A 23,059-nucleotide genomic window follows, 5' to 3' on the forward strand; every position below is an offset into this window, starting at 1 on the left:
GACAAAACAGTTAAAAATTGGCCAAAAAATTGTTTGAAAGCATAAAAGGGCAAAGAGTAGCAAAAATAGGGGTTACACAGGGGAAAATGGGCAACAATAGATTTTTCAGGGACCCAGTCAATTCTTTGTGAAAGAGGCTCAGTTCCATTTTAAAATTTCATCTTTAGGGACAAAGATTTGGACATATTATGAGATGTCGGCCTGCATGTGCTGAGTACAAATGCCTGAAAATGCTTCCATCCCACCAGTTCATGAAAGGTTGCTTTGTTGTCTCTGTTGTTGCTCCGTTTGTTCTTTTCCTCAGGGGTTGGCAACAAGGACAGGGAAATGTAGGGAGGGCTCACTGCGGTCAAATGTTCCACAGTGGACAAGGAGGATTGAATTATTGTATAACTACACTTTAGAGCTCCAAATTAGTCGCCTTGCACATACCTATACCTGTGTCTTGGGGATTAACTACTAAATCATTCATACCTTAGTCTTCATTTGCAGAACTTTCACATGTATGATTTAAATAAATATCATTCATACTCAGTATTTGCATTTTCACAAATGAATACCCTGACTCCCTTGTATGGCAGTCATTGTCATATGATGTAGTGGTGTACTGTTGCTCCTGACCTTTTGGCGCCCAGACCTGCTGATCCAGAAGCCCATAACCTTAAAATGCTAAAACAAACTACAAGGCCAAAAGAATGAGATCAGAAAAAAAAATTTAGCAAATCTCCACTCTTCTCAGAGGGCAAGACTGCAGAACTACAAGCGAAGATTTGTCACTTGAGGGATAAAGACAACTGCCCCTGAGCAACAGACCTTCACTGGCTCAAAAACTCCCAGGTTCACCAAGTTTGGGCTTTGTGTCTAATAAGTAAACCAACTTCAAAACAAGATGACAAGGTGGTGTCTGATTCCATCATCTTCTGGCCCAAAAGTGCCAACTGAAGATGATTTAAAACTATGCAAACACTTCTTTAAAAAGAAATGAGAGCTTGGGGGCTTTTGAACGCTTGTTAGAGCACTCGTGAGAGCTGAAAGTAAATGAATAAGAGATTTTTTGTGTTTTAAACATGACTATAGGTATGTTTAGAAATAAATACATAGGGCTGTAAAAAGATCAAATATTTTAATCATGATTAATCAGGATTTCTGTAGTTGATCACGAATCACACCCTTTTTATTGCATTCTAAAATTCCATTATTTTGTATATAAAACTGTTTTTGTGTTGTTTCTGGATTTTCTACTGCCTTAGTCAAAAGTTTATTGATTTACATTTTGGATACCCATCTGCTTTTACTGGTATTTAAGACTTTAACTTGAACTTAACCATGGAAAAAGGAACTTGTTATAAATTGAAAGGCCATAAGTGCGAATGCGGTTTAACAAAATTAGTGCACTAAGTGTAGATCGTAGTTAATGGCAATTAATACAATTAAAAGTAAGTTAACAAATATCAAACTGGTGTAACAGCGACTCTGAATGGGGAACTCACAGAGAGTTTTAAATGTAAAGATTTTTCTGTTCTTCAGCTCTCCACATGTTTCTGAAATCAAGCAGCAGCTGCAGGCTCATTATAAGCATGATTGCTGCTGTGGTTCTGTTAATGCAGAGAGGACTGTTAATGCATTTATGGCCATTGACCAGTTAAGTGGAGGCCACTTACGCTTTGTCAGTAAGCGATGTAGGAGATCTGTGGAATCTCGCACTCTTGTCTTTTCACCATCACTTAAGCTATTATCACTTTCTTACTGTGGTGATTATACTAAGGAGAAAATGACATTCACACACATGTAGAGCAAGACTGTACATGCATGTACATGGATAATGGCATTAGCATGCATGACACGGACACACACACGTAATGGTAATGCTATATGGATCTGTGAATGCATTGATTCTATTTCCCCTCCATGTGAGAACAGCACAGGGATTCATATCACAGCAACCACTGTATCACATCATGTGTGAGGTTTAATGTGGATTCACAGCTCTCTCACACACATTCTCACACTCTTGAACACACAAGGAGGCAGTGGAGGGAGCGACACGCCAATTCTGATTAGTTTAACTGATCATGAAAGCTGCATCTATCTCCCCAGCCTCACCCCTTTAACAATCTCTGTCTTTGTCTTTTTTTTGCCATCAGTCTTTATTTTCCTCCTTGTTTGCCGTTTTGATGCATTCCCTTAATACCAAATCTTTAAGCAACAAAGCAACAATATGTAACTTTTCAACCTTTAATCCTGGGTTAAATCAGAGTAATAGTACATAACTTTCATCAGGGAGAATGTCATCTATCCCATTTCCACAGTTATCCAGTCACTTGTTTATAGCACTATGTAACTTTGGCAGCCAGCCATGTGGGCTCAAAATAATGCATACATTCACTAGTTTGCACACCATCCTTCAGCTAAAAAGCAGCAAGTTGGCATGTTTCTGTTCTGTCTGAATAAATGTCTAAGGCTAAAAGATAGGAGAGATAATGACCAATAGAGCTAAGAAGAGAAGGGAAAGCCTGAGCAACAAACATCATTATCATCGTTGTCTCATGTTTAGCAACTTTTCAAGGTGCAGAAAGTTATGTGATCCAAGTTATGTCTCATGTTTGCACACACAAACAAATTTTAGTCAGAAATGCTCTCGTCATCCATCTAACTATTTAATTGCAAAATGGATTTACAGTTTTACTTGGCAGCGAAGGCTCTGCTCAAAAGATGCTCCCTGGGTTAGTCAAACAGTGTGCTTTGACTTTACAGCACAGCATGGCGCATCAGCAGTAATGCAAGCAGGGATTAGTGAGAAGTACGTCATATTTAAATACACATCTGTGTTGAGAGAAAGAGACGTGATTGGCTGTGGGAGCTGGGAGGCGATAATTAGGATCAGCTGGCCATTTGCTGATCACGGCTGGGCGTACTGTGTCCTGCATGAAATAATGCCAAGCTTCATAAATCCATCTTAGGCCAGAAATTTTCCTGCCAATCTTCAAGTTAATTCTGTAAGTTTGGAACTTTTAAAAGCTATCTCAACTAATATGTACAAAGCTATCCCACCTGGTATGTTATAAATTACCACCATAACATAGGCATTTAGCCATTGACAGACATCACAGCAGTCCCAGTCTCTACAACTTAAAAGAGTTTTTCAAAATTGATTTAACAGCACAGTATCTTTCAATAAGTAGAAATGCATCTATCTCCACAAAGTGCCCTGCTCACCTGCTTTCAGCACAATGTAACTTTTGCAGCAGGTCACGTTTCTCTTTTGAGAAGTGCATAAGGTTTTGCGGCAGTTGTTCATACACCAGCCTTAATCTAAAAAAGAAGCCAAGCAGCCTGTCTTGGGACTGTTTGATACACTGGCTGAGGCTAAGAGATAGAAGAGGATGGTGACAGATGAAGCAAAGAGGAAATACAATACATTACAATACAATACAATAATTTGATTTATCCCCGAAGGGAAATTCATTTGTCTAGAGTCTCATCTGTTTATGGTAGAATTATATAGTCTTATTGCTGATGGTATGAAAGATGTTCAATATCTTTCTGTCCTGCAGCGAAGAGAGAGGAGCCGTCCACCACCGTTGTTTCTTTGGTCATTTAGGGAGATATGAAGTGGATGATCTATGTTCCTCAGAATGGCCTCCACCGTCTTCATTGTGCATCTCTCCACCTCATCCTCCAATGAGTTCAGCTTGATTCCAACCACAGAGCCAGCTTTTTCCACCAGTTTGTTCAGACGCCTTGCATCCTTGTGTTTTACACTGCCTCCCCAGCAGACTGTAGCATAAAACAGAACACTTGCCATCACAGACTGATAAAGCATCTGCAGCATCTTACTGCAGATGTTTATTGATCAGAGTCTTCTCAGGCAAAAAAGGCGGCTCTGCCCCTTTTTGAAGATGAAATGAGGCACTAGAAGAGCTAAAAGCTGGACTAGAGTAAATATTGGACATGCCTCTACACGTTGGCAAGAGCTTTGCAAAACAGAAGGCTGCAAGTCTCACGCCAGGCTTGCTATTTTGCTGTAGGACATTTGCAAACACTATTGTCTCAGGGTTGATATGAAAGCAACAGATAGTAACACCCTTGAGTAGGCACAGAGTTCCTGTAGTATACTGTTGTCTTAATGGAATCCCAACTCAGATTCAAATTACTTGGCTGGTTGAACCATTACACAGCATGGCATTTGGGCAATAGACAGTTGCAGGTGAACTTAAAACTCTGATTGTTTTTACTAGATGTAGACTCTTTTATGCATGTGCAAAGATTTGAAGATGTATGGGTTTTGCAGGACAGCAACACCAAGTCCATGGTTAAAAAAAACATTTTGCACCAACACATCATGTATGTTATTTAAAAGAATATGAAAAGGTACAAAGACTGGATACCATTAATATTCTGCACAACCCCATGTAACAGTATATCTTTTCATAGAAGGCTACAGTGCATTATTTTTCAAATTTGCAGCAATACAGTTAAAGTTCATGTCTATGGTGAGAGTCACACAAAGACAGAGCTAAAGGAAAAAAGCAGATCTCAGAGAAGTTCCAAGTGTTGTTCCCCTCAGGCCACTTTGACATAATTTGCTGATTCTCTTTGCTTATTTTTTCCCACAACTTTTCCTCCTCCTCTTCACCCCATCTCTGTGTTTTACCCCTCTGCTCTCAGTTCCTGAGCACCATGTTTTGTCTTTATTTTCTCTGCATCATCCAGAGTATGTCTCCTTGCCTCCTTCCTCCCTAAGTCCATCCTTCCCTCCTTACACTGGATTAGGGGGGCTTACAGCACAGTCAATACTAATCAGGTTTATTCAGACAGAGAGCGATCATTGGGCTATCAGTAATTACACATGCTGATATTAGCTTACTAAGATATGTGGCGTGGCACATTTTTATCCCTGTCATCTGTTCTGACCAAACATATGGAGGGCCTACAAAGTGATGATTTATAAGGCTTAACTGCTGTGTCTATCCTTTTGTTTTGCAGGACAAAAGATCCAACACTAACTTGTCTGTTCAATGCTAATGCCTCAGAATATGAGCTAATTATATAAAAACATGATTAGAGAGGCTGAATTTTTCTACTCATGGGCTATTAAGACATCAGATTAGTGTAACTGATTTTGCACTAGGGGTTTGCATCGGAACAGCATGACTAAAAAGAAAATATAAATGTCCCACTATGATGAAGTATTAAAGCTCCAGTGAGTGGTTTTTCAACTATTTTTTAAACAGTCTAACACTGAAGCACTGAAAGTGATGTCTCTATATGAACTTAAAAAGCAAACAAGACCATAGGAGACAAGACTGACCCTTATATGGGCCGCAATGATTGCCTGTAACCACAGCCACAGGGTAGGTGTCTGATGATTTAACCTCTTAAAGCCTGAAGACACAAATTATAGCCAGAAAATTCTAATTATTTGGAACTGAAATGTTTATTTCACTTTCTTCTGAAATAAAAAAAAATCCAAATTTCCATAAAATTTAACATATTTTTTGTATCTCAGTTAATACATTAGGTGTTTTTGGTTATTGATAATCCACTTGAGGGCATTTTTTTTATCATTTATCAGATTGTATTCAGAAGTTTTTTTTAGTAATTTATGATCATATTGATTAGATGGAGGTATCATAAAAGTGTGTATAAAAATATTATACAACAGGCTTAAGGGTAAAAGATAAAGAAACAGTCTTGCTATTGATTTCTTCTTGTCTTTTGTTTTTTAATTTTTCAAAGCAAATGATAACAATGGCAGATGCATTGTCTCTTGAAAAGTATTATGATGATATTTTGCGTTCCAACATACATATGACCTAATGGTACCAGCCAGAAGGCACATGGATACTAAATTTAGCACAAAACGTAAGGAAATTTGTATTTGATAGGTTATTTTGTTGTTGTAATAATGCTTCTGGGCAACACATCTAATACCATTGGAAAGCCTGTTTACTTCCCTTTTAAATGATGCCACATTTTCAAGGAACATGCATTTGTGGCATGAGCAGCAGAGCTGAATATGTAGATTGTGCTCAGGAAAAAATTGTCAAATCTTCTCTGCCAATGCCAAACAGCAGATTTTTCTGTTGCTACTCTTTTTTGAGCTTCTGGTACCCTCAGGTGCTGACAGTAAGGTACCTGACTGGCACCTGATTGTCAGCACCTGAAAGCATTGTACCTGCAAAACCAAGGTGTGGTATTATTTGGAGTGAGCCCTAAAACCATCTCTAAACTGAAGGTCAAGTTCCATATAACGGGGGGTGTCAGAGGCAGGCCGCAAAATGGACGTCCCAACAACACGACACCCCAAGCAGATTGTTTCCTCCCCCAAGTCAACACGTACCGTTGTGCTGTAGGCTGTCTTCAGATTTGCACTTAAGGTTTGCAGGACAATATGGCCAACGGCTCTCTGCCCACACATCCCAGGACAGACTGCACGCAGCCAATCTCCGGTCTCATAGGGCTGCCGGAAGGCTTGCCATGACTGCTCTTCACCATCAGTCCTCTTTGGGCTGGTGCCAGCAACACTGGAACCTGAACATGTGCAGGAGCGTTATGTTCAGCGATGAGTCCAGATTCTGTCTACAGTTGGATCGTAGGGTCAAAATGTGTAGAAGACATGGAGAACGCTATGCTGATTGCAGCACTGATAGAGTAACATCTTTTGGTGGAGGCAGTGTGATGGTGTGGGGCGGCATCTCCCCCACTGAAAAACTAGGCTTGAGGTTTATCAGAGATTACCTGCAGAATTTGGGAGTGGAGAGGATGGAATGGCACGCCAGCAGTCCTGACCTCAACCCCCATTGAACACTTGTGGGATCAGCTCGGGAGTGCTGTTCATGCCAGAGTGACCAACACAACCACATTGGCTGATTTGCTGGTTGAAGAATGGAATGCTTTCCAACAGCAGTGTGTGACCATGCTGGTGACCAGCATGAGGAGGAGGTGCCAGACTGTTGTGGTTGTGTATGGTTCCTCCACACGCTACTGAGGCTCCTGTTTGTTAAATGAATAAATTGTTAAATTGCCAATATGTCTCTTTTCTTCAGTCTTCAATCATCCAATCTACCAAACACCAAACAAGAATCAATGGCAGAATAAGCTGTTTGGCACTGGCAGAGAAGATTTGGCAAATTTTTCATGGGCGCAACCCACGTACTCAGCTCTGCTGCTCATCACTCAATGGGGATTCTTGGATTGAGAGGATCCAGTTGAGGTGGTTGGAGCATCTGAGAGGTCTTCTGGGCATGTCTGGCTTGGTGGAGACCTCGGGGAAGACCTGAGATTGCACTGGAGGGATCATATATCCTGTCTGGTCTGCAAACGCCTCAGGCTGCCCCAGAAGGAGTTGGAAAGTGTTGCTGGGGAGAGTGATGTCTGGATTGTCTTGCTTAGCCTGCTACCAACATAACCCGGCCCCGATTAGCAGAGGGGGATAGATGGATGTTTGGATGGATGTTTGGATGGATGGATGGAGGAATATTAAACATGTTCCTCTGACTGTCCCCTCGTTTCCTTTTCAATCCATAACAAGTACTTTTTTCTCTCTCAGAAATAACAGGAAGTCAATAACCCCTAATATAAGACAGAATAAAATCCAAAATGAAACAAAAACAGTTTTGAATGCTAAATAGCGCCTTTTCATCCAACATTAAGGAGAGATTTATCACAATTAACTCCAGAAAATTTCAGTGATTTATAGCAATTAAAAATCTTAATCACTGACATGAACATGAAGTTCCTCATAAGAGCTTTCAGCTCAAGTTTTCAGGTCAGAAGACAAGATTCATTGCATCTATACAATAAAGGTACAGGCAGCACCCTGGTCAGCCTAGCTTAGCACAAAGACAGGGGTAAACAGCTCATATTAAAGGCACCATCATCAAGCCAAAGATGACAACACCTCTGCTTTTCTTTTCTGTTCCAAACACTGTATTGTAAAAACATGTCAGAGTTTTCCTTTGGGTCTCTTCATTGACTACTTCCTTGGCTCTAAGCAGTTGCCAGGCAACAACTCGAGACTCCAAGAAGTTCCTTTGCTGAAGAAGAAATAGTCCTGGTCCTCCACTCACAATGTCTTTTTCTCTTTTGTACATAAGGTGTTTTAGAATGATATGACAATAATATAGACATTCCATCTAATTTTGTTTCCTAAAGTATTCTTCTGGTTTCAAAACAGCTCAGGAAATGATCTAAAATGCCACAAGCATCTCTTAAAACTGGGACCTTACTTTGTTATCATTATATGGTTGTTTTTTTAATCTCATTGGACCCACCTATTACTCTGATCTGTTCAATGGATCATAACTGATATGTGAAACACCACAATTGAACCATGGATGGACACTTAACAACCACAGAGAGAGGGTCAAAAAAACACTGCACTGACTGTTATAGGAGAGACAAATGGATACAGATATCAGGTTTATAATGCCCACTCAGCAGAAGCAGAATAGTGCTGGATTGCACTGAGCTCTCGGCCAATCTAGAAAAGAAAAATTATGAGGTTTGTCCAAATTGTGTGTGGTTGACTTTCAGTCTCGGGTGTTTTTGTGCAATAGGGTAGAGAGGGTGTACTTATACGTGTCTGCCTGAGGGCGTGAGATAGCTCCATTTGTAGCTGATTGAGTTAGGATATGTGTGTGTGTAAAACGAAACAGAGAGAGAGAGAGAGAGAGAGAGGAGAAAGGGGAAGGTGAAACAGAACAAGAGAGGGGGAATGATTTTCATTACGTAATCTAATCTAAGTGGCTATTTTTCTTGTATAAAACCTCTGCTGCCCTCTGCGCGGCTGCTGTCCTCATCTGTCTAAAAGCACTGAATGAGTCACACAAAGTCATAGTGAGTCAGCCAAGATCTACTATAGACGCTCACCTCAGTAATGAATAATGAAATAGGCAAAGGCATATAAACCACTCAAATGACACGAGGACTCAGAGGACAGTTAGACATATGGATGCTCATCATGAGCACACAAAAACAGTGATATCTTTACAAAGCATGTGGACAGCTGGACTATGGCTTAGTGAACAGGTGGACTGTACCTTGACACTTTGAGGTGTAATTTTCCTTTGTATGAACCAAGAATATTTAACACAGGGTCTCCAGCTTGGAAGAGAAAAGTTAAATAAATCTGTCATTGAAATTCTGTTTTAGTATTATGGAAAATCCAGGAGTAAAAATGCTTCTCTCAGGTCCTCCACTAGCTAAAGATAGCTACCCTATCCTGGCCCTGTCTGAAGGAAGCAAAATCCCTCGACCAGCACAACAGTTCCCTCATTAAACTTATTCATTGTCTTGGAGAGGGTTTATTGTGTCCTTGCTTTGAGCAGTTCCTATTGCCTCAGATAGTCATGCGAACCCCCACAAAACAGCAAACTGTCCCTTCCAAACCATGTTTTTGTACAGCCTGAACTAACTACATAAATGTGTTAATTGTTGAGATTAAAAGCATTTGGAGCCAGAGTAAATGCTAAAAAATGAGAGAGGGTTTTCTAGTCTCTGTAAGGAAAACTGCTTTGTTGTGACACTACCACAGTTAGGGCTATGATGGTTGATGTTGAAATTAGATATGATCCTGGGGAATTTTAAAAGCAATAGGTTCATGTTTCAATCCCAAGGCAACTTTCATTTGTGCCCATATCCAACAAATTTCCCACTAGCAGGTAATTTAAGATGTACCAAGGGCTTGTGCAATAGCCAATATGGCACTGCTACCAAAATGTATTTATTTAGTGTGGAAAATTACTGCTGTTATGATGTACTGTCGTATGTGTTGCATGATCTCTGGTTATGTATTTTGTCATTTTAAATGTAAGATGGAGCCAAAGTCAAATTTCCCGCAGAGACATCAAAAGATAGTATCGCATGTTAACTTCTGGGGTGGAAAGTAAAAAAAAAAAAGGTTACTTTTACTGAAGTATATCTCAAGCACTGTAGTTTTTTGTCACAGTATTTAAAGTCATTTTTTAATCAATAAAAACAAATTATTTTCCAAAACTTTCTGTTCCTTTGATTTTTAAATCATAGACCAGTCACATAATCATTTACTTATTGCCACAAGCCCCTTTGGGGGACTCTAAATCAGCAACCAGACCTGGAGGTCTTAACCCAATTTAAACGGTGAAACAATACCACTTTTTGTGTTGCGAATATAAAAAACCTCTTTGAGTGTCATTGTCTGTAAGGAAGTGTTGACATTTCCCAAGCACATGGTTTATCTACCCTCTATCCCCAGGCCTTTTAACTCTCACCCCTCCATACCACACTCTCCAATGCATGCATGCCTCAAATTAATCTGTAATAGCCCTTTTACACTCTAATCCAGTCAGTCAAATTTGCATGATTTACCTTGCAGTGAAGTGTTGTGCCACTAGAAGAACAGATCATATCATTACAGCTTTGGTTCCACTTATTATTTGCATCAAAAGCAGGCAGAAGGAAATGTAAGTCTGAGTCTCAGCCTCAGCAGTATAGAAACCCTAGTGGACATGCAGCCAGCATGCATTTGATTTCAGTTTTTTTATCTTGAGTTAAAATCCTGGTTTTCCCATGATAACTGGTTAATTTCTGGATTTTTTTGAGAATTCTTTATTTTATTTCTATAAAATACAAAGTGAAATGTTTAGATGTCCTCCTAGGACTAGGTGTCAAACTAACTGATAAATTATAATGCAATATTTGTAATATTCTGCCTGTTGCTGTGTTTTTTCCCTAATTTTGCCATCATGTGCCCAAAAGCACTCCCAGAATAAAAAAAACTGCTTGGAGCAGTTAAGTGAGGTAGGAAATTATTAATGTGACAAATTAAAAAAAACAAAGGTTTCAGTGTTTTACTGGGGATTATAAACAGCCAAGAACTTAGGGATGTCTGTGCTTAATGTGGGTATGATGGCCAAAAGGCTGTAACGAAAACATTTTGAACATTTTAAAAATTTATGTCATTATGAACCAAAGTGCTATTAATTCTTATTGAATATTGATAGTACAAATTTAGTATAATTATTGAGGTTCACATAGTGGTAGTGAGGTAACAATGTTTGGTCTAAGTGGGGTATAGAGTTGATTAAATCTGGGGAAAGTGAGACATCTTCTTCGATCATGTTGATCAGAGCTGGAAAACATAAGACTGTGGAAGGCATCACGAGCTGAATGAGTTTCTGTAGGGAAACTCCTGCCAAGTGAGAGCTGTTATCATCACAGCAGGTCACACTGGCTCAGACCAAGAAGTGTGAGAAAAGACTGTCACAAAGAAGAAACTCTATTTACATAAGTCAGACATCTCAATAAAAAGAACAACCACCCATTTGTGTTTCAATTTCATCAAATACATTCACTATCATTTTTCAAAATGTATTAATTTCAAGCCTCAGGCTAGAGGCGATGGTAAGGCAGAGCTGTGTGTGTGTTTTTTTTTCCTGGTAACCGACTCATCACCTTGGCCAGCCTCCAGCCAATGCGGGACAGAAAGGAGTGGCAGTGATCCAGAGTTGCACTGTGTCTTTAAGCTTCAGTGAAACGCAGCGAGGGGAGTCGCAGCCTTCAGGATCATTGTGTTTGTGCGCTCATTGCAGTGGAGGGACCTGCTCTGGGTTACTGTAAAGGAGGTGATACTGCATTTTATTTTCTTAAGAACAGGATGCTGACCTTATTTCCGCACTTGAAACGCATGGAGTAGGAAAAGGCTTGAAAAAAAACCGCCCAATCATGAGATGCCACTGGGTTGCTTTTTCCTTATACTTTAATTTGCTGCCAACAGGTAAGACAGCTCTGAAGACAGCACATTGCATTAATATTGTGGGTCATTGTTTTAATGTGTACTTTGGAGTGGCCCAATTTCACGACTGTACCCTATGTAAAAAAAAAAAAAAACATACAAACAATTATAATATCGCTAATGTTTTATAAACAGTGAATTACAGCGGAAATATCTAGGCTATATTTATAGCCTAGCTAACTAACTCAGCGTGTTCATAGGCTTTTACCATACTTATATTCCTGGCAAGGTCTCTGTCTTAAATTATATATCACAATCGGAATTTTCCAATTAAAAAAGCTTGAGACGTTAATAAAAATATAACTTAAGAATTTCTTCAACTAGTGTGCCTTTTAAGAATATTTTTCCGCCTTTAAATTAACATTTGTGTGTGTGTCTTACGTACATTACTGTCACTGTGCTCTTTATGTACTTTATTAATTTTGGTGTTATAGTAGATGTTACTGCGCATGCTCGCTTGTCTAATGTGGGCTTATTTAGTTACTGACGCTTACAGTTATGGCCCCCACGTTGGTTCTGTTGTCTGGGCACATGGTCAGCGTCTAGATAAAGTGGCGTTTAACGGTGCAGTCTCATCAACCTGCCAGAGCAAGTCTACAGATCATATCAGAGCTCATTTGCATAACTGTGTGTAGAGGTACGCAGGAGAAGAGGCAGGGCTGCTTTTCCTGGAAGGCAACAGGTGTACGTGCGTGCGCGCGCACGAGTTTCGACCACAATTTGAGGACCATTAATAATTTAACCCACCCAAATAAAAAGAGATTAGGTTATGCACCTAACACGGCAGCAGAAGCAGTTCCCATCTTTCAACAGCCACACACTCAGCAGCACCTTGACATCTGAACATCTCTGACTGCTGTGCGATGAAAGCTTCGTGTTTAGTCATACAACAGCCTCAGGTTCCGTGTGGAGCCGTTTGCTTACTCAAATAACACAACAGCAACTGCAGAGCACAAATCCGAGAAAGATAACAGCCTTTAAAACACACACTTACAGCCAACAGTAACACAGATATCGGTTGCAACATTTCACAAGGAGAGCTCATTTGCATCCACATGCCTTTCCTCCTGGCGTCCTCAGCCCTGGCCAGCCTTAAGGCATAACAGTCACATGAAAATCTTGTACTTTAGATGGCCCCTATCATGTGGAAATCAGCAAGAAAAAAAAAAAAACAAAGACAGAAAAGATAACTTGGAGGGGGCTGGCTATTAAACTTAAAAGAAAAATGTTTAGTTTACGCATCTGAAGGGTATGGATTTAGGGGCCTTAATGTATGATTACTCAGCGGGTAGACAGCACATAATTATTGATTGCTCAATTGAGCCCTAGTGGTCTGATAGCACTTTGTCTTAAGGGGCTCAGTGCCAATCATAACGTCCTATTTAACCATCACATAAGGGACTGGATTCCATTTGATCCTATACTCTACCCTATAGATCTGTTATAATGAGTTTATACTGGCAGCTTTGCACATGCACGCAAAAACGAACACATATCTCGAACTAGTTTTTCAGTTGTGAGGAATTTAAAGCCTTTTTTTGTCTGAGGTCTTAATATCTTGAGCTTGAATGTGCAGATATCCCAAACAAGGATTTAACTCCTCTACTGTGAGACATATAGAGGGGCATCATATATTTGATCATCATCATTTATCTTTGAATATCTTGTAGATGTAAGCTTATTCAATGAATTGATCTGACTATTAATGAAATGACTGCAGGTGGAGCTCTTAAACCCTGCCTTGGGCTCTTTTTTTATTGAGTGTATTTGTGCCAACCGTGGTTATGGTTTGATTTAGAGTTATTAGGGTGTGTCTTGTGCATAAAAACAACAAAACCTGGTTCCAGAGAATTGGATAATCCCTTATCCTAATTTTGAGGAACATGGATATGCTTCTAGGAAGCAGGATACTGCAACATGTAAACACAAACAGGTTTCTGAATATACATTGTTGGTGCCAAAAAAAACCCTGCAAATACACAACTGAATACTTTAAAGTTCTCATGATTAACTAAACAAGGATGTTAACAGCCAAATGTTTCATTTTATTGTTAACATGAGCCACTTAAGATGAGAAACCAGGAAAAGTGCATCTAATAGTAATTTATCTAAAAGTTACTGAGAGCAGCAGGTTTTTTTCCATCTGTGCTGGAGTTTTACCCAAACTAAACCCTTAACAGACGACAAAATTAGCATCCAGATCCAGCATATGTCAAACATACTGTATGTCCTCTGTTACAGTGTGGTGTGAGCCAGTCATCTCCCCCGGCGGGCCTCATGTTGTAGTTCCCAAGAGGGGGAAGCTGGAGCTGCGTTGCTATGACAATGCTACAACGCCTGGCGTCCCATCCAGCCTGAGGTGGCAGCGGGAGAGGGCTCGCAGGCTGGAAGGAGAGGTGGAGGAGGGCGGAGTAGCTTATGTTAGAGTGTCAGCAGTGCAGGCCTACCACATGGGCCGCTACGTGTGCATAAACAACAGCACGCTGGAACACAGCTCCATCTATGTCTATGTGAAAGGTGAGTTCGAGGTGCAAAAAAGGTGTTTGTGTGGCACTCCAGTTTAGAATATTTAGCCAATATGGAAGAGCAAAGCACTCCAGTTCCTTAAATGTCCACCCAAAAGCCTAGGTAGCCCCATCAGGTCCAATGTGAATATACTCAGTGATCAAAATCTCTCCATGCAGACCCCCAGAATGCCTTCCAACGCACCATGGTGAACAACATCCTAGTGCGTGCAGGCGAGAACTGCACCATCCCTTGTCTCGTGACCGACCCGGAGGTCAACCTCTTGGCTTTGGAGACATGTAAGGGACAACCGTTGCCTTCTGGAATGAGCTACTACAGCAACCTTCAGCGAGGCATCGTTATCATGGATATTAGAAAGGAATACGAGGGCTGTTACATTTGTGTGGGGCAGCTCAGGGGACTCACAGTGACATCAAGCCAATACACAGTGGATGTACGACTTGGTAAGAGATTTCATATGCAAGGGTGATTTGTAATGTCTCTGTTTCTGATTGGTGTGATACATCTCTGTTTTAACTTTTAAACCAGTGAGTACTGGTGTGTGTATCATTGCCTTCCAAAACATAGCACAAAAAAGTAAGGAAAGATGGGTTTGGTAGATTATTTTATTGTTGTAATATTGCTTCTTGTTAATAAATCTTATGCCACTGGAAAGCCTGTTTATTCCTTTTTAAATGGTGCCACATTTGTGCATGCATTTGTGGGATGAGTGGAAGAACTGAGTATGGGGGTTGTGCCCATGTAAAATTTGGCAAATCTTCTCTGTCAATGCTGGTCACCAGCCTGGTCAGACACGGCACAGCACATCTAAGCTGATCCAACAAGTGTTCAGTGGGGTCGAGGTCAGGACTGCTGGCAGGCCATTCCATCCTCTCCACTCCCAAATTCTGGAGGTAGTCTCTGATAAACCCCACTCTGTGGGGGCGAGCATTGTCATTTGGTCCCAGACTGTGGAGATAGGGGATTGCCACTAGTTGCAGCATTGAGATTGCCTCCAATGATGGCAAGCCTTGTTTTTCCAGTGAGGAAGATGCCACTCCACACCATCAATCAGCATAGTGTTTTATGGCCCTCTGGTCCAGCTGCTGTAGGCACAATCTGGACTTATCGCTGAATGTAACGTCCCTCCAAATGTTCAGGTTCCAGTTGTTGCAGACACCAGCACCTGGAGATACCAGAAGCTCAAAACAAAAGACAATAGCAACAGCAAAACAAGCTGTTGGGCATTGGCAGAGAAGATCTGGCAAAATTTTCATGGACGTAACCTTCATATCTAGCTCTGCTGCTCATCCCACAAATGTATGTTCCTTACAAATGTAGCACCGTTTAATAGGGAAATAAACAGGCTTTCAACGGTATAAGATTTATTGCCAAGAAACATTGTTACAATAAAGAAATAATCTACCAAACACAAATGTCCTTACTTTTTGTGCTACGCTTACATTAGTTTTGGGTTAAGCATTGGAATATAGCTAGAGCTGTTGTAGCAGTAGATGTAATAAGCATTTACCTTTTCTAAACTCTCATTTATCAGTTTAAAGTTTGCTGTGTATTCCTAGCTCATGGCTGCCTGAAGGTATAACAGAAGTACTAGCAGCTAATCACCTAGGCCTTAGGGTTAACAGGGAAGTACAAACTAAACTAGCTCTATCTACAAACACAGCATATATGTTTAGCATAAGTGAAAATGCAGACATATCAGTGCTGTATCAACAGCCAAATTTACAAATGTGCATTGGGTTTATTCAACCAATGATCATTTAGGATTTTCAAAGGTTTATAAATGTGTGCAGACAAAAATACCTTTAGGGGCCACAACTGGAGTATTAACTCATTATATTAACAATACACTCAACTCACAATGTGATATGAAACACGATACTGGGTTCATGATAGTATTATTTTCACAATTTTACTGTTTTTTACTTTTTACACAGACGTGACAATGGAGCCAATTCATGAAAAAATATAATTGACAACAAAAACAAAAAACAACCTTAAATGTAAGTAGTACTTTTTAACACTGAGGATGTACACTTACTTTGAAAAACAAAGATTTTTTTTCCTTATAAAATGTAACACGAATAAATGACACTACATTCCTAGTGCTAACACATAGTAAAACAGTAGGCTGCTAGCTCAGATGCCCGTGATATTCCAATATTTAAATGGAAGTAATGATCACAGTTGGGGGAATCCTTCCACTGGGGACTGAAACATACAGTAACCTCATAGCAGCTCATTTGAGTGTTAAAGTTGTTAAGGTCTACTCAACCCACTGATTCGACATTAACATGCCATTTCTTAATCTGCTATGGCTACAAAGAAACCTTGATGCATCCTGGCAGAGCTTAGGGTCAGTCCCATGAAAAAAGCCTCCTCAAACTATCCATTCTGCAGATGTGTTTTACAAGAAGAGGTCAGACTCATATTGTCTCCCATCATCTATATATAAATAGCAAATGTAGCCTAATAACATTTAACACTTACGTCAGTGGAAACTGATCATATTTCTGTTTGTCCCTGCAGTGCATCAGCATTTTCAGTCTGACCTGCAGTGAAAAGGAGACTAAACAGAGATGATATGGGAGAAGCCGGGAGGTGTAATGTCCTTCTAACTGACTGAGAGAGAGAGTGAGAAAAAGAAATGTGAGGGAGCGCTGAGGAGAGGGATTAAAGTCCCATACTAAACAAAGCTTTGCAACGGTGCATGAAGGCAGCATTTAGGGTAAATAGAATTACCACAGTCTTGGTCAAACACAGACGTTGAACTGACGTCAGCAGGCTGTTCATGATGAGTGTTAATCATCCGGTTTATACGTCTGCAAGTGTCTGCATATGCAAATACTGCACTTGTGCCGTACAGTTAAGCTGTTTGTCCTTCAACAGCTGCCACAAATCATAAATTAGGACTCATTTTAAGGGTATGTTATCTTAATAGACAGGACATCTCAGGTGTTTGTTTTGTATCTTTTCCAATTTATTTCACAGGAAGGGCTCTTATCATACAATAGAATATTTTCAGACTCATAAATAACATCCTGCTCAGACTGAGCAGTGCAAAGATCATGACCTAAGTGACCCAAAAAAACCTTGTGACTCTAGTATAAAAGAAAATACTTGAGGGGTAAATCGAAAATAGCCTTTTGCCTGAGTGCTTATGCAAATAAGCTAACCACATGTATCACTTATAATTATGTTGCCCTGATCCAGTGCCAGAGGTGACTCCTGTGGTAATGCTATCCCAGAAAGACACCGTCATCCTGAAGAAAGGAGAGCAGTTTGAGATTACCTGCAGCTCCACAAACATCAACCCGGATTTTAATGTCAAGTGGGATTTCCCTTCAACAGCGGTGAGAAAAATGCATGTGTGCCAAAGAAGCTGTTTCCCAACATGTAAATTCAGTTGCAATCCTGGCTGTTTGGAAGACAGCCAGGATTGCAATTGCAATAAAATTTACCTTCAAAAAAACAAATAACATCCAAATATTTGAACTGATTTTAAATGTATAAGTAGCTTCAGTTTAGATAGAGAAGAATTTAGGGAGCTAACATTGTTATAATCAACCACACATTATTTACTTGGTTTCACATTGCAGTGTGTGTGTGATGTGATTTACACAATGTTTAAGTTAAGCTGTTACTTTAAAAATTAACAATACTACTCTTTGTGCAGAGCATGTAATATTACTTTGGACATGGGCTTTACAGAAAACAACAGAAAATAGTTGTTGTTTGTATTAAGTGAATATTTTGTTATCTTTAAGTCTTTGGAGAATTTTAGACAGTTCACATGTATTTTGTTGAGTCTTATATAAGTTTAAGTTCAAATTCATACGAAGCTATATTTCAGTTCATACTCAAAAAAATACTCAAAATACTCAAAAACAAAACTCCCTTATTGAGAGCATTTGGTTACACCCCTTTTATATTAAACTGTTGCCTCTTTTTCCCTGTAGCGTCCTGTTGAATCACACACCTCACACATCCTATCTGGTTCTCGTGGTTATCAGCGCACCACCTCACTCCTGATCGCAGCCGTCAACAAATCAGACTCGGGAACTTACCGCTGCCATGCCCACAATGAGAGAGGCACAAGCTTCACATCGCTGAAGCTGGATATTCGTGGTGAGAACTGATGAATGGTTTGTTAGATCAAAAGTGGATTTGTTTAAGTCCATACAAACTGTAGGAGTGATCGTGGCAGTCTCAATGATAGCCAAACAAAACAGCTGTATTTGGACATTCTTAATGATAATAAATACATGGAAAATGTACAAAACATAGACAAAATTACTCTAACTTGGAGAATTCCAAATTATTGTTGTTTAGTTATTGTAGTAGTAATAATACAATACCTAAACAATAATTAATAAAAAATAAAATAGATAAAATATTCATACTACTAAAAGTAATTTTAGGGTTTTAGGTTAGGGTGAATGGTGTTCACCATAAACCAAAATAATTAGAATGTAAATGCTCTGAATAGTTAAACAAAAAAAAACATTTCTGCTGTTGTATCTTAATTTTTTTTTACAAATCTGTAGGAACTACCCTATCTTTTACATTTTTTCTTCTTTTTTTAAATTAAAAACATATCCTAGATATGTATAGATATTTGACTACATCTGTAGTCCATGATTGGTCTGATTTGACTAAAAGGGATGAATAATGCACAGTAGCATCTGCAGTATAGCCTCTGCTCCACTAGTGTAGTGGTGCGTGCAGAGGATATACCCCCTAATTTAATACCTATAAAAAGTATTCACTCCCTTGGACATTTTATCCTTTTATTGATTTTATAAATCAATCATGGTCAATATAATTTTGCCTTTTTTTTTTGTTTTTTTTTAAACAAAAAAAAAAAGAAAAAAAGAAAACTTAAATGTCAATGAAAACAGATTACTGCAAAGCATTGGCAACTGAATAAAACTATGTAAGGTAAAATAAGTGATTGCATAAATGATTACCCCCTTTAATGTTAGTCAGTGAAATGGGATCAACCGAGTGCAGTGAATGTGTGATTTTAGTACAAAGACACCTGTGTCTGGTAGGTCCAGTCACTGATTAATCAGTATTGTTCAGCTACCATTACATCATGAATACAAAGGAACACTTCAAGCAACTCAGAGTAAGGTTATTGAAAAGTTAGGGTCAGGCGACTACTCTGAAGGAGATGGAAACTCATTCAATCTAAACTAGAGTTCACCAAAAGGCTTAAGGGAGACTCCATGGTCAAGTATGAGAAAGTTCTTTGGTCTGATGAGACCAAAATGGTGCTTTTTTGCCATCAGGCAAGACGCTTTTTTTTTTTTTTGCAGACACCAAGCACTGTACATAAACACAAACACACCATCCCCTCTGTGAAGCACAGTGGTGGCAGCATCATGCTGTGGGGACACTTCTTGGCAGCTGGCCCTGGGAGGCTTGTAAAGGTAAAGGGTAAAATGAAAGCACAGTAATACATAAAAAACCTGGAGGACAATCTAACTCAGTATGAACTACTGGAGAAGATTTATTTTACAGCAAGATAATGACCCAAAGCATACAAGGAAAGCTACACAGAATTGGTTTAAAGACAACAAGGTGAACGTTCTGGAGTGACTGAGTCAAAGCCCAGACCTCAGTCCAACAGAGAATTTGTGTCTGGACTTGAAAATGGCTGTTCATGCCCGATCTCTGTGCAACCTGACAGAGCTTGAGCAGTTTTGCAAGAAGAATGGAGTAAAATTACAGTGTCCAGATGTGCAAGTCTGATTGAGACATATCCACACAGACTCAGTGCTGTGATTGCAGCCAAAGATGCATCTATTAAATTCTGACTTAAAGGGGGTGGATATTGATACAATAATTTATTTTCCATTTCATACTTTTATCTTATTGACTTTACTTGGTAGAAATCTTTTTTTGCCTTGACATTAAAGAGTTTTTTTTAGTATTTTTTTCCTTCAGAAAAGCCAAATTATATTGTTCATGATTGATTCATAAAATCAGTACAAGGGTAAAACATCCAAGGGACTGAATACTTTTTATAGGTACTGTATTCTCTTTATGGGGTATGCTCTTTATTTAGAAGTGGGTATACTCTGTGGAGACAAAAAGAGTGTGTATTCCATATACCTGCATATACCAAGCACTACACCACTGCTCTGCACTTGCTCTCTTGTATTGTGTAGGATGGCTGTGCAAAGTGCACCTTGGATGTTTTTTCTTTAACACTGAAAAATGAATCAACTGTACTTTCATTATCCTCTAGAGCTGGGCTTCATCAACATGCTGGGAGACCCCAGTCCAGTCCAAGCTGACGTGAAGGAGGGTGAGAGCTTGAGTCTCAGAGTTGAGTTTGATTCCTATCCAGCCCCACGCTCTCTGTCCTGGTCTTACAACAACAAAATGCTCCTCAACACTACTGAACATGTTATCACCATCCACCGCCGCAAGTACAGGTACAGTGAGTTCAACATATTTCACCTCCAGGCACATGTACAGTACATGTGCACACAGAGGATTTAAAATACATGTTTGTGTTATCAGATACATCAGCGAGCTCAGACTAGTGAGGGTCCTTGGCAAAGAGGGCGGGATCTACAAGTTCAAAGCCTTTCATGAGGATGCATTTGTGGAACATTCATTTCATGTGTATGTCAACAGTAAGTAGCTGTTTTGTTTCTCAGCATGTTAGGAATGTGAAAACAGACATAAACTAAAACCACATAGCAGTTATAAGCCTCCACTAGGAGTTTGCTTGTTGGACAGTGAAATAGCAGTAGTTGGTCAAGAAGAAGAACTTTGGAATACAGAGTTAGTTAAGTGAATGAAGGTTAAGTTGATGCACTAGAGAATGATCTTTGTTTTTCAATTCTACTCAGCTCACTCTCAAGACCCAGTATAGGTTTGTGCCAAATTTGACAAAAACCCCTCAAAGCATTCTTGAGATGTTATGTTTACAAGCAAAAGATGAACATGAGGCCTAATGACCTTGGCGTCTGACCAACAAAATCTAACCGGTAAACTTCTGTGTCAGAGTGGACATTCACCAGCTTCGGCATAAAAACTCTTAATAACTTAAATATAACTTTCATTACACATCTGTGTCTTTCTTTTCTTTCCTTTTTTCTCCACTAGGTAAACCGGTTATCGTTGCCCAGGAAGGGCCTGTAGATGGACAGGTGCGGTGCATCGCAGCTGGTTACCCTGTTCCTAAAATCAGCTGGTATTTCTGTGAGCTGCCTCACTCAAGGTATGCTTAAAAAATATAGTGCTACTTTCAGCAAATGATGCTTATATTACTTTTCTTGCTCCACATATTAAACAGCTGGAAAGATAATAGCAGGGAATTTTTACATCTTTTATGCCCTTCAACTACCAGCACCTTTTTGTTTTCTTTATCTATATAGAGACTGAAACATTACCATCACTATCTTCATTACATTTCATCTATTTTCACACATTTCATGTTGGAGACTTGGCCAAAAGAGACATTGGGGGCTTTTCACAAAGGTTTTAAAAATATTCAGGCTAGCTAAATTTTGCTCTTTAAAATGAAAATCTACATTGTTCAAAGCAAAAGGTGCAGAAAACCTAAAAAGCTTTTAATCACAACTCAGGGGAACTCAGAGAATGACAAATCAGCAATGTTCAACAAATGAAGGTTGTGGATTTCAACCTTGAAAATTTATTTTTCCTGGAACATCTTTATAAAAGATTTACAGCACATGCTTTACGCTTCCTAACTGACTGTTGAATATATAGCACAATGGTGAATAAACAACAGTCTGAGAGAAATCTCTATGAACCACGGTACCTGTAGAACACGCAGTGTATAAAACTTACCACGGGTCTCAAACACACGGCCGCGGGCCAATTGCGATGTTTTGTGGCCCCCCACTTGACATCAAAGTGCAGTGTTAGTGCGGCCCATGTTTTGCACACGCACACTACAGCCTCAGTTACAAAATTTAACCAGTCTGTGCTGCCAATTAGCGACACTGCAGCTTTAAAGCCAACAAAAGGCTCAATTCATATTATATCCATAATATGAATAAGCATTGAGAGATAAGAACAAGATTCAAAATAGTTGCCTTAATCCCCAAATGCATTTAATTAACACACTGCAGCCGAAAAAGCACGCTCTTTTGTTGTCATCATAAGAAACAATCTTCCGGTTGTTATGGTTGAGGGTGAAGGCATCAATGATTCTTGCTTGGTCCAGGGCTCGGGTTCTGTCTGAGTTTATTTCCAGCAGTACCAGGTTGCTGGTCTGAGAGTCTTTGCTGCTGTTCCTCAACTCATTCTTTAAACGACGTAGACATCACAGCTCACTGATGTGACAGGAAGGGTCAGAGATACGGATAGGAGTTTAAATAAGTCTATAAAGGCATCCAGAGGTTTTTGCCTTGTAAAACCAAACTTCTCCTTTGTGGGATTTAAACAGCTGCACTCAGGATGACAAATGTTTTCCCTGCGTAATTGTCCGTCATCCACAAATGCAGACATTGGATCTCGCTTTGGTGAGTGACTCAGTTCAATCTCCCAACTGATTTAATCCCTCATTATAATAAATCTGTAATGCCAAACTAATATCAACTAATTTATTTACATATTTTGTGTCAACAAGAAGTGAAATTGTGGTCTTGATCACTTGTGTTTAAATAGGACATCGTTTATAAATCCTGTGGAGTATTTAACTACAGGTCTTGTCAATGGTAAAAATTCCTCTCATAACGATAGAAATGATTCTTTATTATTGAACATTTA

The 23,059-nt window shown here is 39.5% G+C and overlaps 1 protein-coding gene across 1 annotated transcript in view; it reads left to right on the top strand.

The window, feature by feature from the left end:
- The first annotated feature begins 11,642 nt into the window (after window positions 1-11,642).
- The window catches only part of kitb (KIT proto-oncogene, receptor tyrosine kinase b), a 28,448-nt gene continuing 17,031 nt past the window's right edge, over window positions 11,643-23,059 (top strand). Inside the window, exons 1-8 of the mRNA XM_041785409.1 lie at window positions 11,643-11,758; window positions 14,018-14,293; window positions 14,461-14,745; window positions 17,516-17,655; window positions 18,262-18,430; window positions 20,559-20,748; window positions 20,837-20,952; window positions 21,428-21,542. Coding sequence (XP_041641343.1) covers window positions 11,707-11,758; window positions 14,018-14,293; window positions 14,461-14,745; window positions 17,516-17,655; window positions 18,262-18,430; window positions 20,559-20,748; window positions 20,837-20,952; window positions 21,428-21,542 — 1,343 coding nt within the window. The 5' untranslated portion in view covers window positions 11,643-11,706. The remainder of the gene's footprint in view (window positions 11,759-14,017; window positions 14,294-14,460; window positions 14,746-17,515; window positions 17,656-18,261; window positions 18,431-20,558; window positions 20,749-20,836; window positions 20,953-21,427; window positions 21,543-23,059) is intronic.

Source organism: Cheilinus undulatus, linkage group 4 (assembly GCF_018320785.1).
Source record: "Cheilinus undulatus linkage group 4, ASM1832078v1, whole genome shotgun sequence".
NCBI lineage: Eukaryota > Metazoa > Chordata > Actinopteri > Labriformes > Labridae > Cheilinus > Cheilinus undulatus.